Raw genomic sequence first — 15,093 nt, 5'->3', positions numbered from 1 at the left:
TAATATTGGAAGTACCATCCATGTGTCTTCAGGAAGAAAATGAAGAAAGCCTTAAGTTAGGTTTGCGTCTCTCCAATTCTCAAACCTCTTCTGATGGTGAAAATCTTTGCTTTAATGTTTATTAGCTTTTGAGAATGAACTTTTACCTTCTTAGATATCAACTATATATTAAGTTTCTGGAATAAAGACTGTATCTCATGTGTCTTGTTTAACGTAAGACAGATCTCACTATAGAGCTCAAGCTGGTCCTGAACTTGGGCCTTGGCCTTCTGAAATTCAGAGTACCTGGGATTATAGGATATGTGCCACCATGCCTGGCCAGTCTTTTTTCCTCTTAATCACCATTACCCAATAGTTCTTTTTCTTTGAGATAAGAGTCTCACTTTGTTGTCCCCAATAGAGTGCTCTGGCATCATAGCTCACAGCAACTTCAAATTCTTGGGCTCAAGCAAGTCTCTTGCCTTAGTTTTTCTTTTTTTTTTTCTGTAGAGACAGAGTCTCACTTTATGGCCCTCGGTAGAGTGCCGTGGCCTCACACAGCTCACAGCAGCCTCCAACTCCTGGGCTTAAGCGATTCTCTTGCCTCAGCCTCCCGAGTAGCTGGGACTACAGGCGCCCACCACAACGCCTGGCTATTTTTTGGTTGCAGTTCAGCTGGGGCTGGGTTTGAAGCCGCCACCCTCGGTATATGGGGCCAGCGCCTTACCGACTGAGCCGCAGGAGCCGCCCAGTTTTTCAATTACTTAACCTTTGCTCCTCCTTCTGTAACTTCCTCTGCTGGTATTTTCCTCCCCAGGCTGCTCTTTACTTGGCTTCTTTTACAAACTTAAGAGCACTGCTTACCACTTCTCTGCTCCTAATTTTCCAAACAGGGCTCTCTTCTTTAACTGTAAATAACCACAAATTATACCATTTGAATAAAATTAAACACAAAGAGAGGGAAATAAATTTGCTCAAGTGTAACTAGTCACCTAGAATGTATATTTGCTCGCCTTTGATTTACTCATTTTGAGAAGAGCAATTTCCTCAGTTAATTATTTTTGCCCACATCAAAAATATAAAGACCATATTTAACTACATTTTTACTCATTGAAACGCCAGGGTAGACAACTACAGGAAAAATGGATTTTATTTATTTGTACTTAGACTGTGCAAACAGCTACTGATACACAATGCAGCCAAACAACACATCTTTCTACAAAACAGTAGAGAATGAACAAATCAAGGGTTGTAGTAAAACAGAGCAAAAGGAGGCAGAGGAAATCCATGAAGTGCATTCTAGCTAACACTTCACCTGGACAGTTGAGGATTTTAATAAGGAAATCCTTCTATTCCTCAAAGTAAAAGTGGGCCTCTTTGTCCACTTCCCTGGCAGTGGAGGCCAATTCGGTGTCCATGGCAAACATTTCTTGCTCTTACTCTCTCTCTATAAATCTACCTTTCTCTTCCTCAATAAAATTTGTTTCATGCTTGCCCCAAAAAAGGAAAAGTAAACCTATCATTTGAACCTGCAATCCCACTACCAGCTTTCTACCCAAGACTTTTTACCCTAAGGAAGGACATTTGTACTCAAATGTTTATAGCAGCATAATTCACAAAGCAAAGATACAGAAATAAAACAATCCATGTGCCCTTCAACACATGGATTAATAAATTGTGGTGTATGTATACCATGGAATACTATTCAGCCATGAAAATAGATGGAGATTTTGTATCTTTTTCAACAACTTGGATGGATTTGGAGAACATTTTCCTAAGTATCACAAGAATGGAAAAACAATCCTCACATGTACTCAATACCAATTTGAAACAAGAAGATTAAGAATCACAGACCCACATAAGAGAAAATCTCAAATTCAAAAAGGGACGGAGAAAGGATTCAGTAGCTTCCTACCCAACAGGTACAACGCATGGGATATATGGCACATTCCCAGAGTGTAGGACACAGCTACAACTCTGCCTTTAACCTTTCATGTGTAAATGATATGACCTAATGGTTATATAATTTACCTTTTGGTTTTGTCCATCCCTGAAGCATTCAACTCTAACCACAGACAATTACAATTAATTGGAAATAAAAATAAAAAATATCCTTGCCTTTAAGTATTCACTTGTGAGAAAAAAAAAAAAGACCTCCCAATCCCAGAAAGTGGAAATAATCCTTCACACATCTTTGTATTTTTTTACTTTCTAAAGCTATCCAAACTAGTTACTATAACTACTTTATCTACAACCAGAGACATCTTCTATCGTGTTGTCCATAGCAGCCAAGGTTATTGAAACCTCTGATTAGACTCCAGTCTTGCAATAGGTACACTGAGAGCCAGAGCAGAGGCAGAATAGTTTCTCCAAAATAAAAAAATAAAAAATTAGCCAGGCACCGGGGCTCAAGCATCCCTGTAATTCTAGCACTTTGGGAGTCTGAGGTGTATTGGTAGATTGCTTGAGCTTAGGAGTTTGAGAAAAGCCTGAGCAAAATCGAGACTCCATCTCTACTAAAAATAGAAAAACTCGCCAGGCATCGTGGTGATCGCTAGTAGTCCCAGCTACTTGGGAGGCTGAGGTAAAAGGACTGCTTGAGCCCAAGAGTTTGAGGTTGCTGTTAACTATAACACCATGGCACCCTAGCCAGGGTGACAGTAAAATTGTCTCAAAAAAAAAAAAAAAAAAAAAGACTGAAAATAAAATAGAAAAACCCTGAGAGGAAAGGATTTAGCCACTGCTCACACTAAGACTGAGTCATACACCCATCTTCACACATCCTCAGGCTGCATATTCATTGAGTAATTTAGGAATGAATCCATGGTTTGGGGGGAGCTAAAATACTTAGTGGTTTGATGAATTACATTATGGCTTTCTCCAGCAGCTTCCAAGGCAATTTCCAAATCACTGGCAAGAAAATTTTGCTGGACCTGCAGGCAGGACTGTAAAGGCTCCTCCCCACAGTTAAAGAAGGGATTGCTCCAGGCCTGACTATTCCAGGCTTGGGTACACCAGGTCTGACTGTTCCAGGAATGGTTACTCCAAGACTGGCTGCTCCAGGTTTGGTTACCCCAGTTAGGGTTGCTCCAGGTCTGGTTGCTCCACACTGGAAGGTTTCCGGATGTGTTCATCAGGCACGCCTGGTGATAGGAAGAGTAGAAGCTTGGGTATTCCAAGGGTGCTGAGGCCTTCTGAAAAAGAATGGTGGGTTGACTGAAAGGGCACCAGGAAAATCAGAATTGTCTGTGGTTAGAATTGTAGGCTTCAGGGATGGACAAACCCCAAAGGTAATTAATTGAAAGCGCTCCAGCTTGAAGCAACAGTTAAGATCCTGCCTCTCGTAAAAATATAAAAAATTAGCCGGGAATTGTGGTGGGTACCTGTAGACCCACCTACTTGGGAGACTGAAGAAGGACAATTACTTGAACCCAAGAGGAGTTTGAGGTTACTGTGAGCTAGAGTGATGCCAAAACCTGGGAGACAAAGTGAGACTCTGTCTCAAAAAAACAAAAGCAAAAATAAAAACAGAACAATTAGGTTTCCCTTACCTGAGCCTGAGTCATACTGTTGGTGTTCTTTAGCCAGTTGTTTTTCTGCCATCTCTTAGATTTCATTCGCTGGTTCTGGAACCAGGTTTTAACCTGCCAGAAGAAGTGATAGGAAATTATAAAATACTTGTAAAACACACATGTATTTTGAATAAAAGCATACTGTTAGCATTTCCTAACATCTACAACTATCTAAAGCTCAGGGACAAAATTTGAGTATTTTTAGTCCTTTTTTTTTTTTTGGTGGCAGTTTTTGGCCTTTTGGCTGGGGGTGGGTTTGAACCTGCCACCTCCAGCATATGGGGCCGGCGCCCTACTCCTTTGAGCCACAGGTGCCGCCTTCTTTTTTTTTTTTTTTAACCTTTCCAGACCTGGGCAGCGCCTATGGCTCAAAGGGGTAGGGCGCTGACCCCATATGCTGGAGGTGGTGGGTTCAAACCCGGCCCCAGCGAAAAACTGCAAAAAAAAAAAAAAACCTTTCCAGACCTACTTTGTCTGATATCAGTATTGCTACCTCTGTTCTCGTTATTTCAATATTTACCCAGTATATAAGATATATATGTGTGTGTGTATATATATATATGTATATTCTTTTTTTTTTCTCCTTTTTGGAGACAGAGTCTCACTCTGGCGCCCAGAGCGCTACAGTGCCCTGGTGTCGTAGCTCACCACAACCTCAAACTCAAGATCCCTTTGCCTTAGGCTCCCAAGTAGTGGGACTACAGGTACCCACTTAAATACCCAGCTAGTTTTTCTTTTTAGTAGAGATAGGGTCTTACCCTTGCTAGGCTGGTCTGGAACTCCTGAACCAAAGTAATCCACCTAGTTCCGCCTCCCAGAGTGCTAGGATTATAGGCATGAGCCACTGCACCCGGTCTAGAAAGTGGCCTTCAAATGTATAAACAATGATTGACCTTGTTAGTAAGCAAATGCAAACAGATAAAAACAAAAAGTGACTGGGAGCAGTGGTTCACGCCTGTAATCCCAGCACTGGGGGAAGCAGGTGGGTTGCTTGAGCTCAGGAGTTTGAGAACAGCCTGAGCAAGAAGCCTGGCTAGATATTGGTGGGCACCTATAGTTCCAGCTACTCAGGAAGCTAAGGAAAGAGGATTGCTCAAGCCCCAAGAGTTTGAAGTTGCTGTGAGCCATGACACCATTACACTCTTCCAGGGACAAGAAAGTGAGATTCTGTGTCAAAAAAAAAATTAGCACTCTGGGGTGGTGCCTGTGCCTCGAAGGAGTAGGGTGCCAGCCCCATATACGGGAGGTGGTGGGTTGAAATCCGGCCCCAGCCAAAAACTGCAAAAAAAAAATTAGTACTCTGAAAATACATTTGACTTCATTTACAAAACACTAAATCAACATATTATAAGAATCACATTATGAATTTTAATCACCTGAGCATACATTCACAAAACTTAAAAATTCAGTTTGCCATGCTTAAAGGTTAACTTTTTTGTTCATGCTGGAAAGGGTTGCTCCTTAGTAAAAAAAAAAAAATACCATAATTAATAAGAATGGCACGAGATAGACTATGTTGTAACAATTTCATCATTCATATACTGACTTTCAATATCTAGAATGTATTTTCTTTTTTTTTTTTTGAAACAGTCTCACTATGGTTGTGCTCGGTAGACTGCAGTGGCGTCACAGCTTACAGCAACCTCAAACTCTTGGACTTAAGCAATTCTCTTGCCTCAGCCTCCCAAGCAGCTGGGACTACAGGCACCCACCACAACACCTGGCTTTTTTGTTGTTGTAGTTGTCTTTGTTGTTTGGCAGGTCCGGGGCTGGGTTTGAACCTACCACCTCCAGTGTTTGTGGCTGAGGCCCTAGCCACTGAGCTACAGGCGCTGAGCCAGATTTTCCGTTTTTAATGCAGATACCTGTCATACCTGAAGTCCTTCATGGGAGGTGAAATATATATAATTTATGATTATGATGCCCTATTTTTGTTTATCATATTAAAGTGACAAAACAAAACCCCACCTGTTTATAGCTGAGGTTGAGGATGTTGGAAAGTTCTTGCATCTGTTGGAGGCTGAGGTATTTCTGCCTCTGAAATCTATCATTGAGTATACACAGCTGGGTGGTAGAGAACACGGTTCTGGTCTTCTGTTTCTTGACCTGGACCTTACCTTCCTTCTTCACTACACTCTTCTCTACAGAAGTGGGCTGTTTTACTTTGGGACTAGTGGAAGAGTCAGGGCTGTCCTGAGCCAGCAGATCCATAGAAGTAGGAAGAGGAGAGGCTGTTGGGCACAAATGAAGTTAATATTTTTCTCTAAAACTTGTTTTCAAATATTAAAATGTTCTATTAAGGCTTGGTGCCCATAGCACAGTAGTTATGGTGCCAGCCACATACACCTAGGCTGGCGGGTTTGAGCCGGCCTGGGCCTGCTAAAACAATGACAACTATAACAAAAAGTAGCCGGGTATTGTGGCAGGCGCCGGCAGTTCCAGCTACTTTTTTTTTTTTTTTTTTTAAGAGACAGAGTCTCACTTTGTTGCCCTCAGTAGAGTGCTGTAGCGTCACAGCTCACAGCAACCTCCAACTCCTGGGCTTAGGCGATTCTCTTGCCTCAGCCTCCTGAGTAGCTGGGATTACAGGTGCACACCACAACGCCTGGCTATTATTTTGTTGCAGTTTGGCCAGGGCTGAGTTTGAACCCGCCACCCTCTGTATATGGGGCCAGCGCCCTACACACTGAACCACAGGCACCGCCCTAGTCCCAGCTACTTGAGAAGTTGAGGCAAGAGAATCGCTTAAGCCCAAGAGTTGGAGGTTGCTATGAGCTGTGACAGCACAGTACTCTACCGTGAGGGAGACATAGTGAGACTTTGTCTGAAAAAAAAAAAAAAACTTTCTAATAAAAATTTTACTTGGGGCGGCGCCTGCGGCTCAGAGTAGGCGCTAGCCCCATATGCCGGAGGTGGCGGGTTCAAACCCAGCCCCGGCCAAAAACTACAAAAAAAAAAAAACAACTAAAAATTTACTGTAATCCCAGCACTTTTATAATTCCCACAACCCCAGACCTAGGTGATCAGTAACATTTTAAGTCCTTTATTTTTTATTTATTTTTATTTTTGTAGACGGAGTCTCATTCTGTCACCTGGGTAGAGTGCCGTGCACTGTAGCTCACAGCAACCTCAAACTCTAGGGCTCAAGCGATCCTCTTGCCTCAGCTTCCCAAGTAGCTGTGACTACATGCGTCAGCCATGGCAGCCGGCTAGTTTTTAGTAGAATTGGGATCTTGCTTTGGCTCAGGCTGGTCTCTAGCTCCTGATCTCAAGTGATCCTCTTGCCTTGGACTCCTAGAGTGCTAGGATTATAAGCATGAGCTACTGCACTCAGCTATACCTAATTTCTTAACCAACCCTGAATAGTTTGCCAACATTTGTATGATATCAATCCAGAAGTCTTGTTGGCATCTCCTTTTCACACATTTTGGACCGAGCTCAGAGAGATCAGTAACATGTCCAATATCATTGCTGGGAAGCACCACCAAACTGATACTCAAAAGCATATACACTGGTTGTTAACACAAGTCAGAATGAGAAACAACCAATTCCCACCTATGGAGTCTCCCTATAACTTCCTGATGTGACCTTCAGCACCTTCCTACCTACTTTTTTTTTTTTGAGACAGTCTTACTATGTTGCCCTCGGTAGAATGCCATGGTATCACAGCTCACAGCAACCTCAAACTCTTGGGCTTAAGATATTCTCTTGCCTCAGCCTCTCGAGTAGCTGGGACTACAGGCGCCCACCACAACGCCCGGCTATTTTTTGGTTGTAGTCGTCATTGTTGTTTAGCTGGCCTGGGCGGAGTTCGAACCTGCCAGCCTCAGTGTAAGTGGTTGGCGCCATAACCACTGTGCAATTGGGCACCAAGCCAGTAAACTACATTTTTATCATAAATGTTAAAGACGACATTCTTGGTAAAAGTTGGTTCATATTCTCATTTTTAACTACTGAAAAAATTGATTTCCAAAAAGTATATTTCCAAAAACGTCTTTACAATATCCAAATATCCCTCACACTTACTATTTAGGTTTTGAAGCTGCACTGGATTTCTAGCCATTTTATATTTGATTGTCAGTAGATTAAACTTTCTGAAATTATCTTTATCATTAAATTCAGTCAACACTTCCTTGGGACCTAGGAGAACTAAGCAAAGTAGGTGCTCCCAGACTCAGAACTGCCCAATAACACCCATTTGCCCAAAGAGTGTGAGAAGAGCCAAATGCTACTGTGGTAAAAAGTATATAATTTTTTTTTTTGCAGTTTTTAGCTGGGGCCGGGTTTGAACCCACCACCTCTAGCATATGGGGCCAGTGCCCTACTCCTTTGAGCCACAGGTGCCGCCCTGAAAGTATATACATTTTTGATTAATTATATAAATTTCATCTTGATTTGTCATGCCATACTTGATAAAAATGTGATGCTTATCTCCAAGCTGTGATGTTAGATCTTCTGGCTATCAGTAACATTTACCATAATTATGCCCCCAACGCCATATTAAGATTTATACAGCACCTCATTTAATTGTCACAACACATTTTGGCTTCACAGGTTTTCTCAAATATACAGTGCACAAATTTCCAAATTCTGTGTTCTTTATCTCAGTCCACAGCTCCTGAGACTTGAAACAAAGTGTAAAGGCATGTGCCACCAAGTTGCATTGAAAGAGGGGTGTTGAGAGGATTAAAAGATAACCACGCCAGTTCATAATGATAGGCCATTATTGCTGAAGAGGAGAGAGATTCCTTAACCCCCATTCCTTCCCCTACCCGGCCCCCCGCTTTACCTTAAGGAACTTGGTCTTTTAAGGATTCATTTCTCTCTTACCAGTCTCTGTGAAGGGCATCTCTGTAGAAGACATTTGCAAGGATGGATAATTTTCTTCAGGCCCACAAATCACAGGCATTGAAGAAGAATCCCTAGAATCAGATGCTTCAGGGCAAGGCAGCCTTTGGGGACACGCAGGATCCACACTCATATTATTAAGAAGGGAAAAAATTCAAGAGCTGAACTGTTAAAAAGGAAAAAAAAAAAAAAGGCTAACACTTAAAATACCTAAATAGAATCTACAGAAAAAGATCCAAAGGCCTGGAGGAAGAGCGTCCTCTCCACAACAGCAGAAGGCAACCAGCTCAATCCAGCAAAATGGTAAACTCTAGGACTTTCTGGATTTATAAGGAAGCCTCTTAACCCCTCAGACCCTCCCCTCCTGGAAGCCCCACGCCCCCACACACCCTTGTGAATTCTCAGTTAATACTGTCTGCCAGTCTCACCAAGGCCATTGAAATGCAAAGGTGGCTGTGGAGTAACCCGGACGGGGCGGAGGAACTTGAAAACTGGAACCCCCAGACAAGAAGTCGAAATGGAAGATTTCTGGGTTCATCACATTTGTGCCTTTTAAGCCAGCAATGTACCTTCGATTCCTGAGGTTAATGAAATTCTCACTAAAACAGGTGATTTCTTGATTTGTGCTCCCTGAGGGTCTCAAAGAAATCTGCCTAGTTTGGGCAGAAACTTAAAAGCAGCTCCATTTTCCTCTTTCATGATGACCCTAAGGTCATAATATAACACATACAGCATGTAGGTGAGGTATCAGTCGATGTTTGTTAAAATGGTCCTTGTTTTCAACTCCCACCACACCTCCTCATTTTTAGCTTTAAGACAGACAGGAAAGTGTTTCCACCAGGACAAACTTTCCACTCAAGATAGTAAAGAGTGAGTGTAAAAAGAAAAATGAGAAAAATACATAAAAATGCCAGAAGAAAGGAGCTGTGATCTGACTTATGCATCTGCCGTTACTATGGAAGGAAGTTTTAAATTAATTTTTGCATACAAGTTACTCAATAGAGCTGGGCACCCATTGCTCAGTGGTTAGGGAACTGGCCACATGCACTGGGACTGGTGGGTTCAAACCCAGCCTGGGCCTGCTAAACAAACAAACAAAGAAAAATAGCTGGGCATTGTGATGCATGTCTTGTAGTCCCAGCTACTAGGGAGGCTGAAGTAAGAGAATCGCTTGAGCCCAAGAGTTTGAGGTTGCTGTGAGCTATGACTTTCCAGCACTCTACAGAGGGCAAAAAAGTGAGACTCTGCCTCAGTTAAAAAAAAAAAAGTTGGGCGGCGCCTGTGGCTCAAAGGGGTAGGGCACCGGTCCCATATGCCGGAGGTGGCGGGTTCAACCCCAGCCCTGGCCAAAACCCACAAATAAATAAATAAATAAATAAGAATTAAAAGAAAAAAAAAGTTGGGGCGGTGCCTGCGGCTCAGTGAGTAGGGCGCCAGCCCCATACACCCAGGGTGGCGAGTTTGAACCCAACCCCGGCCAAACTGCAACAAAACATAGCCGAACATTGTGGCGGGCGCCTGTAGTCCCAGCTACTTGGGAGGCTGAGGCAAGAGAATCGCCTAAGCCCAAGAGCTGGAGGTTGCTGTGAACTGCAACGCCATGGCATTCTACTGAGGGCAGCAAAGTGAGACTCTGTCTCTAAAAAAAAAAAAAAGAAGTTACTCAATAGACTCTTGATTCAGCTGCTTTAGCTAGTCGGTTTCTTCATCCGTAGGTAGGGACAAAAGTACCTTCTCTGTGTGAGTGATTGAAGTACTAAATATTCCTACTATTTGGCACATAAGCAATCTACAAATGGTGGCTGTTAATAGAAATTCTATCAGGATTCTGTGCCCAAATGCCAGATTTTCACCAAATCTGAAATTACTGTTTTGTAATTTTTCTTTTTTTTTTTTTTGAGATGGAGTCTCACTATGTCAACCTTGGTACAGTGTCGTGGAGTCACAGCTCACAGCAACCTCAAACTCTTGGGCTTAAGAGATTCTCTTGCCTCAGCCTCCACTGCAGTTGCCCACCATAACGCCCAGCTATTTTTTGTTGTAGTTTTCATTGTTGTTTATCAGGCCGGGGCTCGGTTTGAACCCCCAGCCCCAGTGTATGTGGCCGGCTCCTGCGCCCTATCCACTGACCTACAGGTGCCAAGCCTGCAATTTTTCTTTGAATTTGGTGCACAACACAATAGAATGAAAACAATATCTTGGGTGGCCTTTGTGGCTCAGTGAGTAGGGTGCCGGCCCCATATACCGAGGGTGGTGGGTTCAAACCCAGCCCCGGCCAAACTGCAACCAAAAAATAGCTGGGCGTTGTGGCGGGCGCCTGTAGTCCCAGCTGCTCCGGAGGCTGAGGCAGGAGAATCACGGAAGCCCAAGAGCTAGAGGTTGCTGTGAGTCCTGTGACGTCATGGCACTTTACCGAGGACGGTAAAGTGAGACTCTGTCTCTACAAAAAAAAAAAAAAGAAAGAAAGAAAACAATATCTTGTCTTATCTGACACATTACTAGACATAAAATAAAGATAAAGGGGCGGCGCCTGTGGCTCAAGGAGTAGGGCACCGGCCCCATACACCAGAGGTGAGGGGTTCAAGACTAGCCCCGGCCAAAAACTGCAAAAAAATAAAAATAAATAAAGATAAAGGAATTTATTGACCTCTACATTGGCCTCACTGGAAAAAGGGAGGTTAAGGGTAATACACTCCAGGTAAATGATATTCCTCTAAATAGATTAGCACAGGGGGCAGCGGCCCCTGAGCAGGGCGCCGGCCCCATTTACCGAGGGTGGCGTGTTCAAACCCGGCCCCGGCCAAACTGCAACCAAAAAATAGCCGGGCGTTGTGGTGGGCGCCTGTAGTCCCAGCTACTCGGGAGGCTGAGGCAGGAGAATCGCCTAAGCCCAGGAGTTGAAGGTCGCTGTGAGCTGTGTGACACCACGGCACTCTACTGAGGGCAATAAAGTGAAACTCTGTTGCTACAAAAAAAAAAGATTAACACAGGATTTATGAAAGATTCCCTTCACTCAAACTCTTAAGAAAAACCTCCAGTTTTCTTCCTGCATCTGAGCACCCTCAAAGAGTCCCTTATGAGTTTCATAGTTTCTTAGTGACACAACCTCAGCATCACGGAGCTTGAGCAGGTTTTTTGGTTTTGGGGGGTTTTTTGTTTGTTTTTTGCTGTTTTTGGCATGGGTTGGGTGTGAACTCGCCACCTCCAACATATGGGACCGGTGCCCTATTCCTTTGAGCCACAGGCGCCGCCCACTTGAGCAGATCTTATGTACAGTCCTCAGCATGTAAGAAGCAAAAACTCATCTCTGCTCGTGACTGTAAAAGCACAGGTCCCAGCACTTTAAAAAAAAAAAAAGATTCTCTTCAGAACCAATGTTTACTTCCACATCTATCCCTCCTCCCCAGTTGCCTGGTATATGAACAGTCAACTTCTGCCCTTTTTTCTTCTGGCTCTTTATTTAGTTTTTCCTTCTCAGGTCTGGCAATATTGTTATGTCCTTTAACACAAACCCATCCCCACTCCATTAATTTAGGGTAGAGGTGGGGTGGAGGGAATATGTTTTTTCAAAGAAACAAAAGTTTTTAAAGTTGAGTTCCAGAACTAACATATTTATAGACATAAACAGTAGTCTATAGTGGTCCATTTTCCTCCCTATTCCCAAATCAAACATTCAGAAAACTAAGAGTTCTTTTTCAATCTCCCACCCCTAAAAGTAAACCTTTAGCAAATTCCAATTGTATAGTTTTTGCCTGTCATCCTGTGCTGGGGCCATGCTAACCTTATCTGTATCATTCCAATTTTAGTATATGTACTGCTGAAGTGAGCCCCCAACTATATAGTTTTTGAAGACACAGCTCTTGACTCATTCTCCCCTGCTCTCTGCCACTGGGGTCTCCACCCAGAGTGCAGACTCAGCTCCCACACAAGCTGACTTTTGTTCACAAGACAAAAATGACAAGATGCCAAGTGGTGAGACCAGGAATATTACTGAGGCCCCAACTATATAGTTTTTGAAGACACAGCTCTTGACTCATTCTCCCCTGCTCTCTGCCACTGGGGTCTCCACCCAGAGTGCAGACTCAGCTCCCACACAAGCTGACTTTTGTTCACAAGACAAAAATGACAAGATGCCAAGTGGTGAGACCAGGAATATTACTGAGTTAAAAGCAAGGAGAGAGGGCGGCGCCTGTGGCTCAGTCGGTAAGGCGCCGGCCCCATATACCGAGGGTGGCGGGTTCAAACCCGGCCCTGGCCAAACTGCAACCAAAAAATAGCTGGGCGTTGCGGCGGGCGCCTGTAGTCCCAGCTACTCGGGAGGCTGAGGCAAGAGAATCGCTTAAGCCCAGGAGTTGGAGGTTGCTGTGAGCTGTGCGAGGCCACAGCACTCTACCGAGGGCCATAAAGTGAGACTCTGTCTCTACAAAAAAAAAAAAGAAAGCAAGGAGAGAAAATTCAAAGTCGTCTTTGCAGACCACCTATCTGGATCAGAGTAAGAATAGGGGTGTCAGGTAGAGACTGGTGGAACTAGGTATGCCATGCTTCAGGCAGATGTTAGAGGTAGGAAGATTTCTTTTAAAAGAAAAGCGGGGGTGGGGAGGGAGGACTTGAAATCCAGGATTCCAGGCTATCTATCAGCACTCTTGCAAATAGGGCAGTCAAGGCCACCAAAGCTCAACAAAGGTAAGTCTGCCCGCAGCTCGGGAAAAGGCAGGTAGCAAAAGCTTTGTTCTTTACTAAAGGGGGTCTTTGCATAAAACCCTGAGATGAATTCCCCCATGCCCCCCCACCCCGTCCCATTGTGTCTGGGGAAGAGCCTCGGGAGTGAAAGACCAAAGGGAAGGGGGCTGGTAGCTAGAAGGCAGACTTACTACATTCTTTGCCCAGGAAAGCAATTTGAATAAGGTTGAGAATGTTTTGGAAGCTGTCAGACTTCGAATTTGTTGGAATGGGCTGGTGGATGGTAGAGGATGCATTAAAATGAGCTAACACTTTAATAGAGTAGATGAAAATTGACCAGAAAGACAATTATAATGTTGTGTGATAAGTATTGGTGGGGGGCGGGGAGAAGTATGTGCTGGATGCTAAGAAAGTACAAATATTGGGGCTGGGTGTGGTGGCTGCTATCCCAGCACTGAGGTAGGCTGAGGTGGGTGGATCCCTTGAGCTCAGGAGTTCAAGACCGGTCCAAGCAGGAACAAGACCCCTGTCTACTAAAAAAAAAAAAAAAAAAACTAGCTGGGCATTGTGGCAGGCGTCTGTAGTCCCAGATACTCAGGAGGCTGAGGCAAGAGAATTGCTCCAGCCCAAAAGTGTCAGGTTGCTGTGAGCTATGATGACATCATGGCACTCTACCCAGTGTGACAAAAAAAAAAAAAAAAAGTACAAATATTAGGAGGTCAGTGGTGGAAGGGTAGTCAGTGGAGGCTCTGAAGGATGTCTCAACTGAGCTGAGAGGACAGGAAAGAAATTCTAGGAAATTAATAAGTTAGGCAAAGGATGAGAAAATATTGGGTTCCAATACTTTTTTTTTGAGACAGAGCCTCAAGCTGTCACCTTAGGTAGAGTGCTGTGGCATCATAGCTCAGACTAATCTTGAACGCCTGAGCTCAAGCAATCCATCCACCCCAATCTCTTGTCTCAGCCTCCCAAGTAGCCCACCCAACACACGGGTATTTTTTATTGCAGTTGTTATTGTTGTTTAGCTGGCCAGGGCCAGGTTCAAACCCACCAGCCTCAGTGTATGTGGTTGGTGCCATAACCGCTGTGGTACGGGCACCCAGCCATGACTTTATTTTTTATTTTTGCAGTTTCTGGCGGGGGCTGGGTTTGAACCCACCACCTCCGGCATATGGGGCTGGCGCCCTACTCCTTTGAGCCACAGGTGCCACCCCATGACTTTATTTTTTATTTATTAATTTTTTTTTTTTTTGAGACAAGAGTTTCACTTTGTCACCCTCAGTAGAGTACTGTGGTTGTGTAGCTTACAGCCACCTCTAGTTCTTGGGCTCAAGCAATTCTCTTGCCTCAACCTCCCAAGTAGGTGGGACTATAGGCACCCACCACAAAGCCCAGCTATTTTTCAGAGACGGGGTCTCACTCTTGCTTAGGCTGGTCTCAATCCTGTGAGGTCAAGCAATCCACTGGCCTTGGCCTCCCAGAGTGCTAGGATTACAGACATGAGCCATCTCACCTTGCCAAGAACATGTATTTTTAACACTTTTTTCTTTTTTTTTTGAGACAGGGTCTCACTTTGTCACCCTTGGTAGAGTGCTGTGATGTCACAGCTCACAGCACTCTCCAGCTCTCGGGCTTAGGTGATTCTCTTGCCTCAGCCTCCCGAGTAGCTGGGACTACAGGCGCCCTCCACAATGCCCAGTTATTTTGTTGTTGTTGTTGCAGTTTGGCTGGGGCTGGGTTTGAACCCACCACCCTCCATGTATGGGGCCGGTGCCCTACTCATTGAGCCACAGGCATGGCCCAAGCACTTCTCTTTAGCTGGGCATGCTGGTGTGTATCTGTAGTCCCAGCTATTTAGAAGACTGGGGTAGAAGAGTCCCTTGAGCCCAGGAACTCAAGGTTACTTTGAGCTATGCTCTTGCCACTGTCCTCCTGCCTGGGCAACAGAGTGAGACCCTATCTCTAAACAAAAACAACAACAAAAATTTGTTATTGCCTGGGTCACAGGAGACCT

The 15,093-nt window shown here is 44.2% G+C and overlaps 1 protein-coding gene and 1 non-coding gene across 2 annotated transcripts; both read right to left on the bottom strand.

Annotated features, from left to right (window-relative positions):
* Window positions 1–2,720: 2,720 nt before the first annotated feature.
* On the bottom strand, window positions 2,721–8,557 carry NANOG (Nanog homeobox). Its single transcript, XM_053556928.1, has 4 exons — window positions 8,382–8,557; window positions 5,520–5,782; window positions 3,531–3,623; window positions 2,721–3,173 (listed from the first exon to the last, which is right to left on the bottom strand). Exons 1-4 carry the CDS (start codon window positions 8,530–8,532, stop codon window positions 2,754–2,756), a joined length of 927 nt encoding a protein of 308 aa, XP_053412903.1. The 5' UTR covers window positions 8,533–8,557; the 3' UTR covers window positions 2,721–2,753.
* Window positions 8,558–12,123: 3,566 nt separating this feature from the next.
* LOC128562930 (U6 spliceosomal RNA) lies at window positions 12,124–12,229 on the bottom strand. The gene has a single exon (XR_008373625.1). It is a non-coding gene; the product is annotated as a U6 spliceosomal RNA (small nuclear RNA).
* Window positions 12,230–15,093: the final 2,864 nt, after the last annotated feature.

The sequence above is a fragment of the Nycticebus coucang genome, chromosome 12 (assembly GCF_027406575.1).
Source record: "Nycticebus coucang isolate mNycCou1 chromosome 12, mNycCou1.pri, whole genome shotgun sequence".
Classification (NCBI taxonomy): Eukaryota; Metazoa; Chordata; class Mammalia; order Primates; family Lorisidae; genus Nycticebus; species Nycticebus coucang.
The sequence above is the reverse complement of the archived record's forward strand: the minus strand, read 5'-3'. Positions and strand labels throughout refer to the sequence as shown.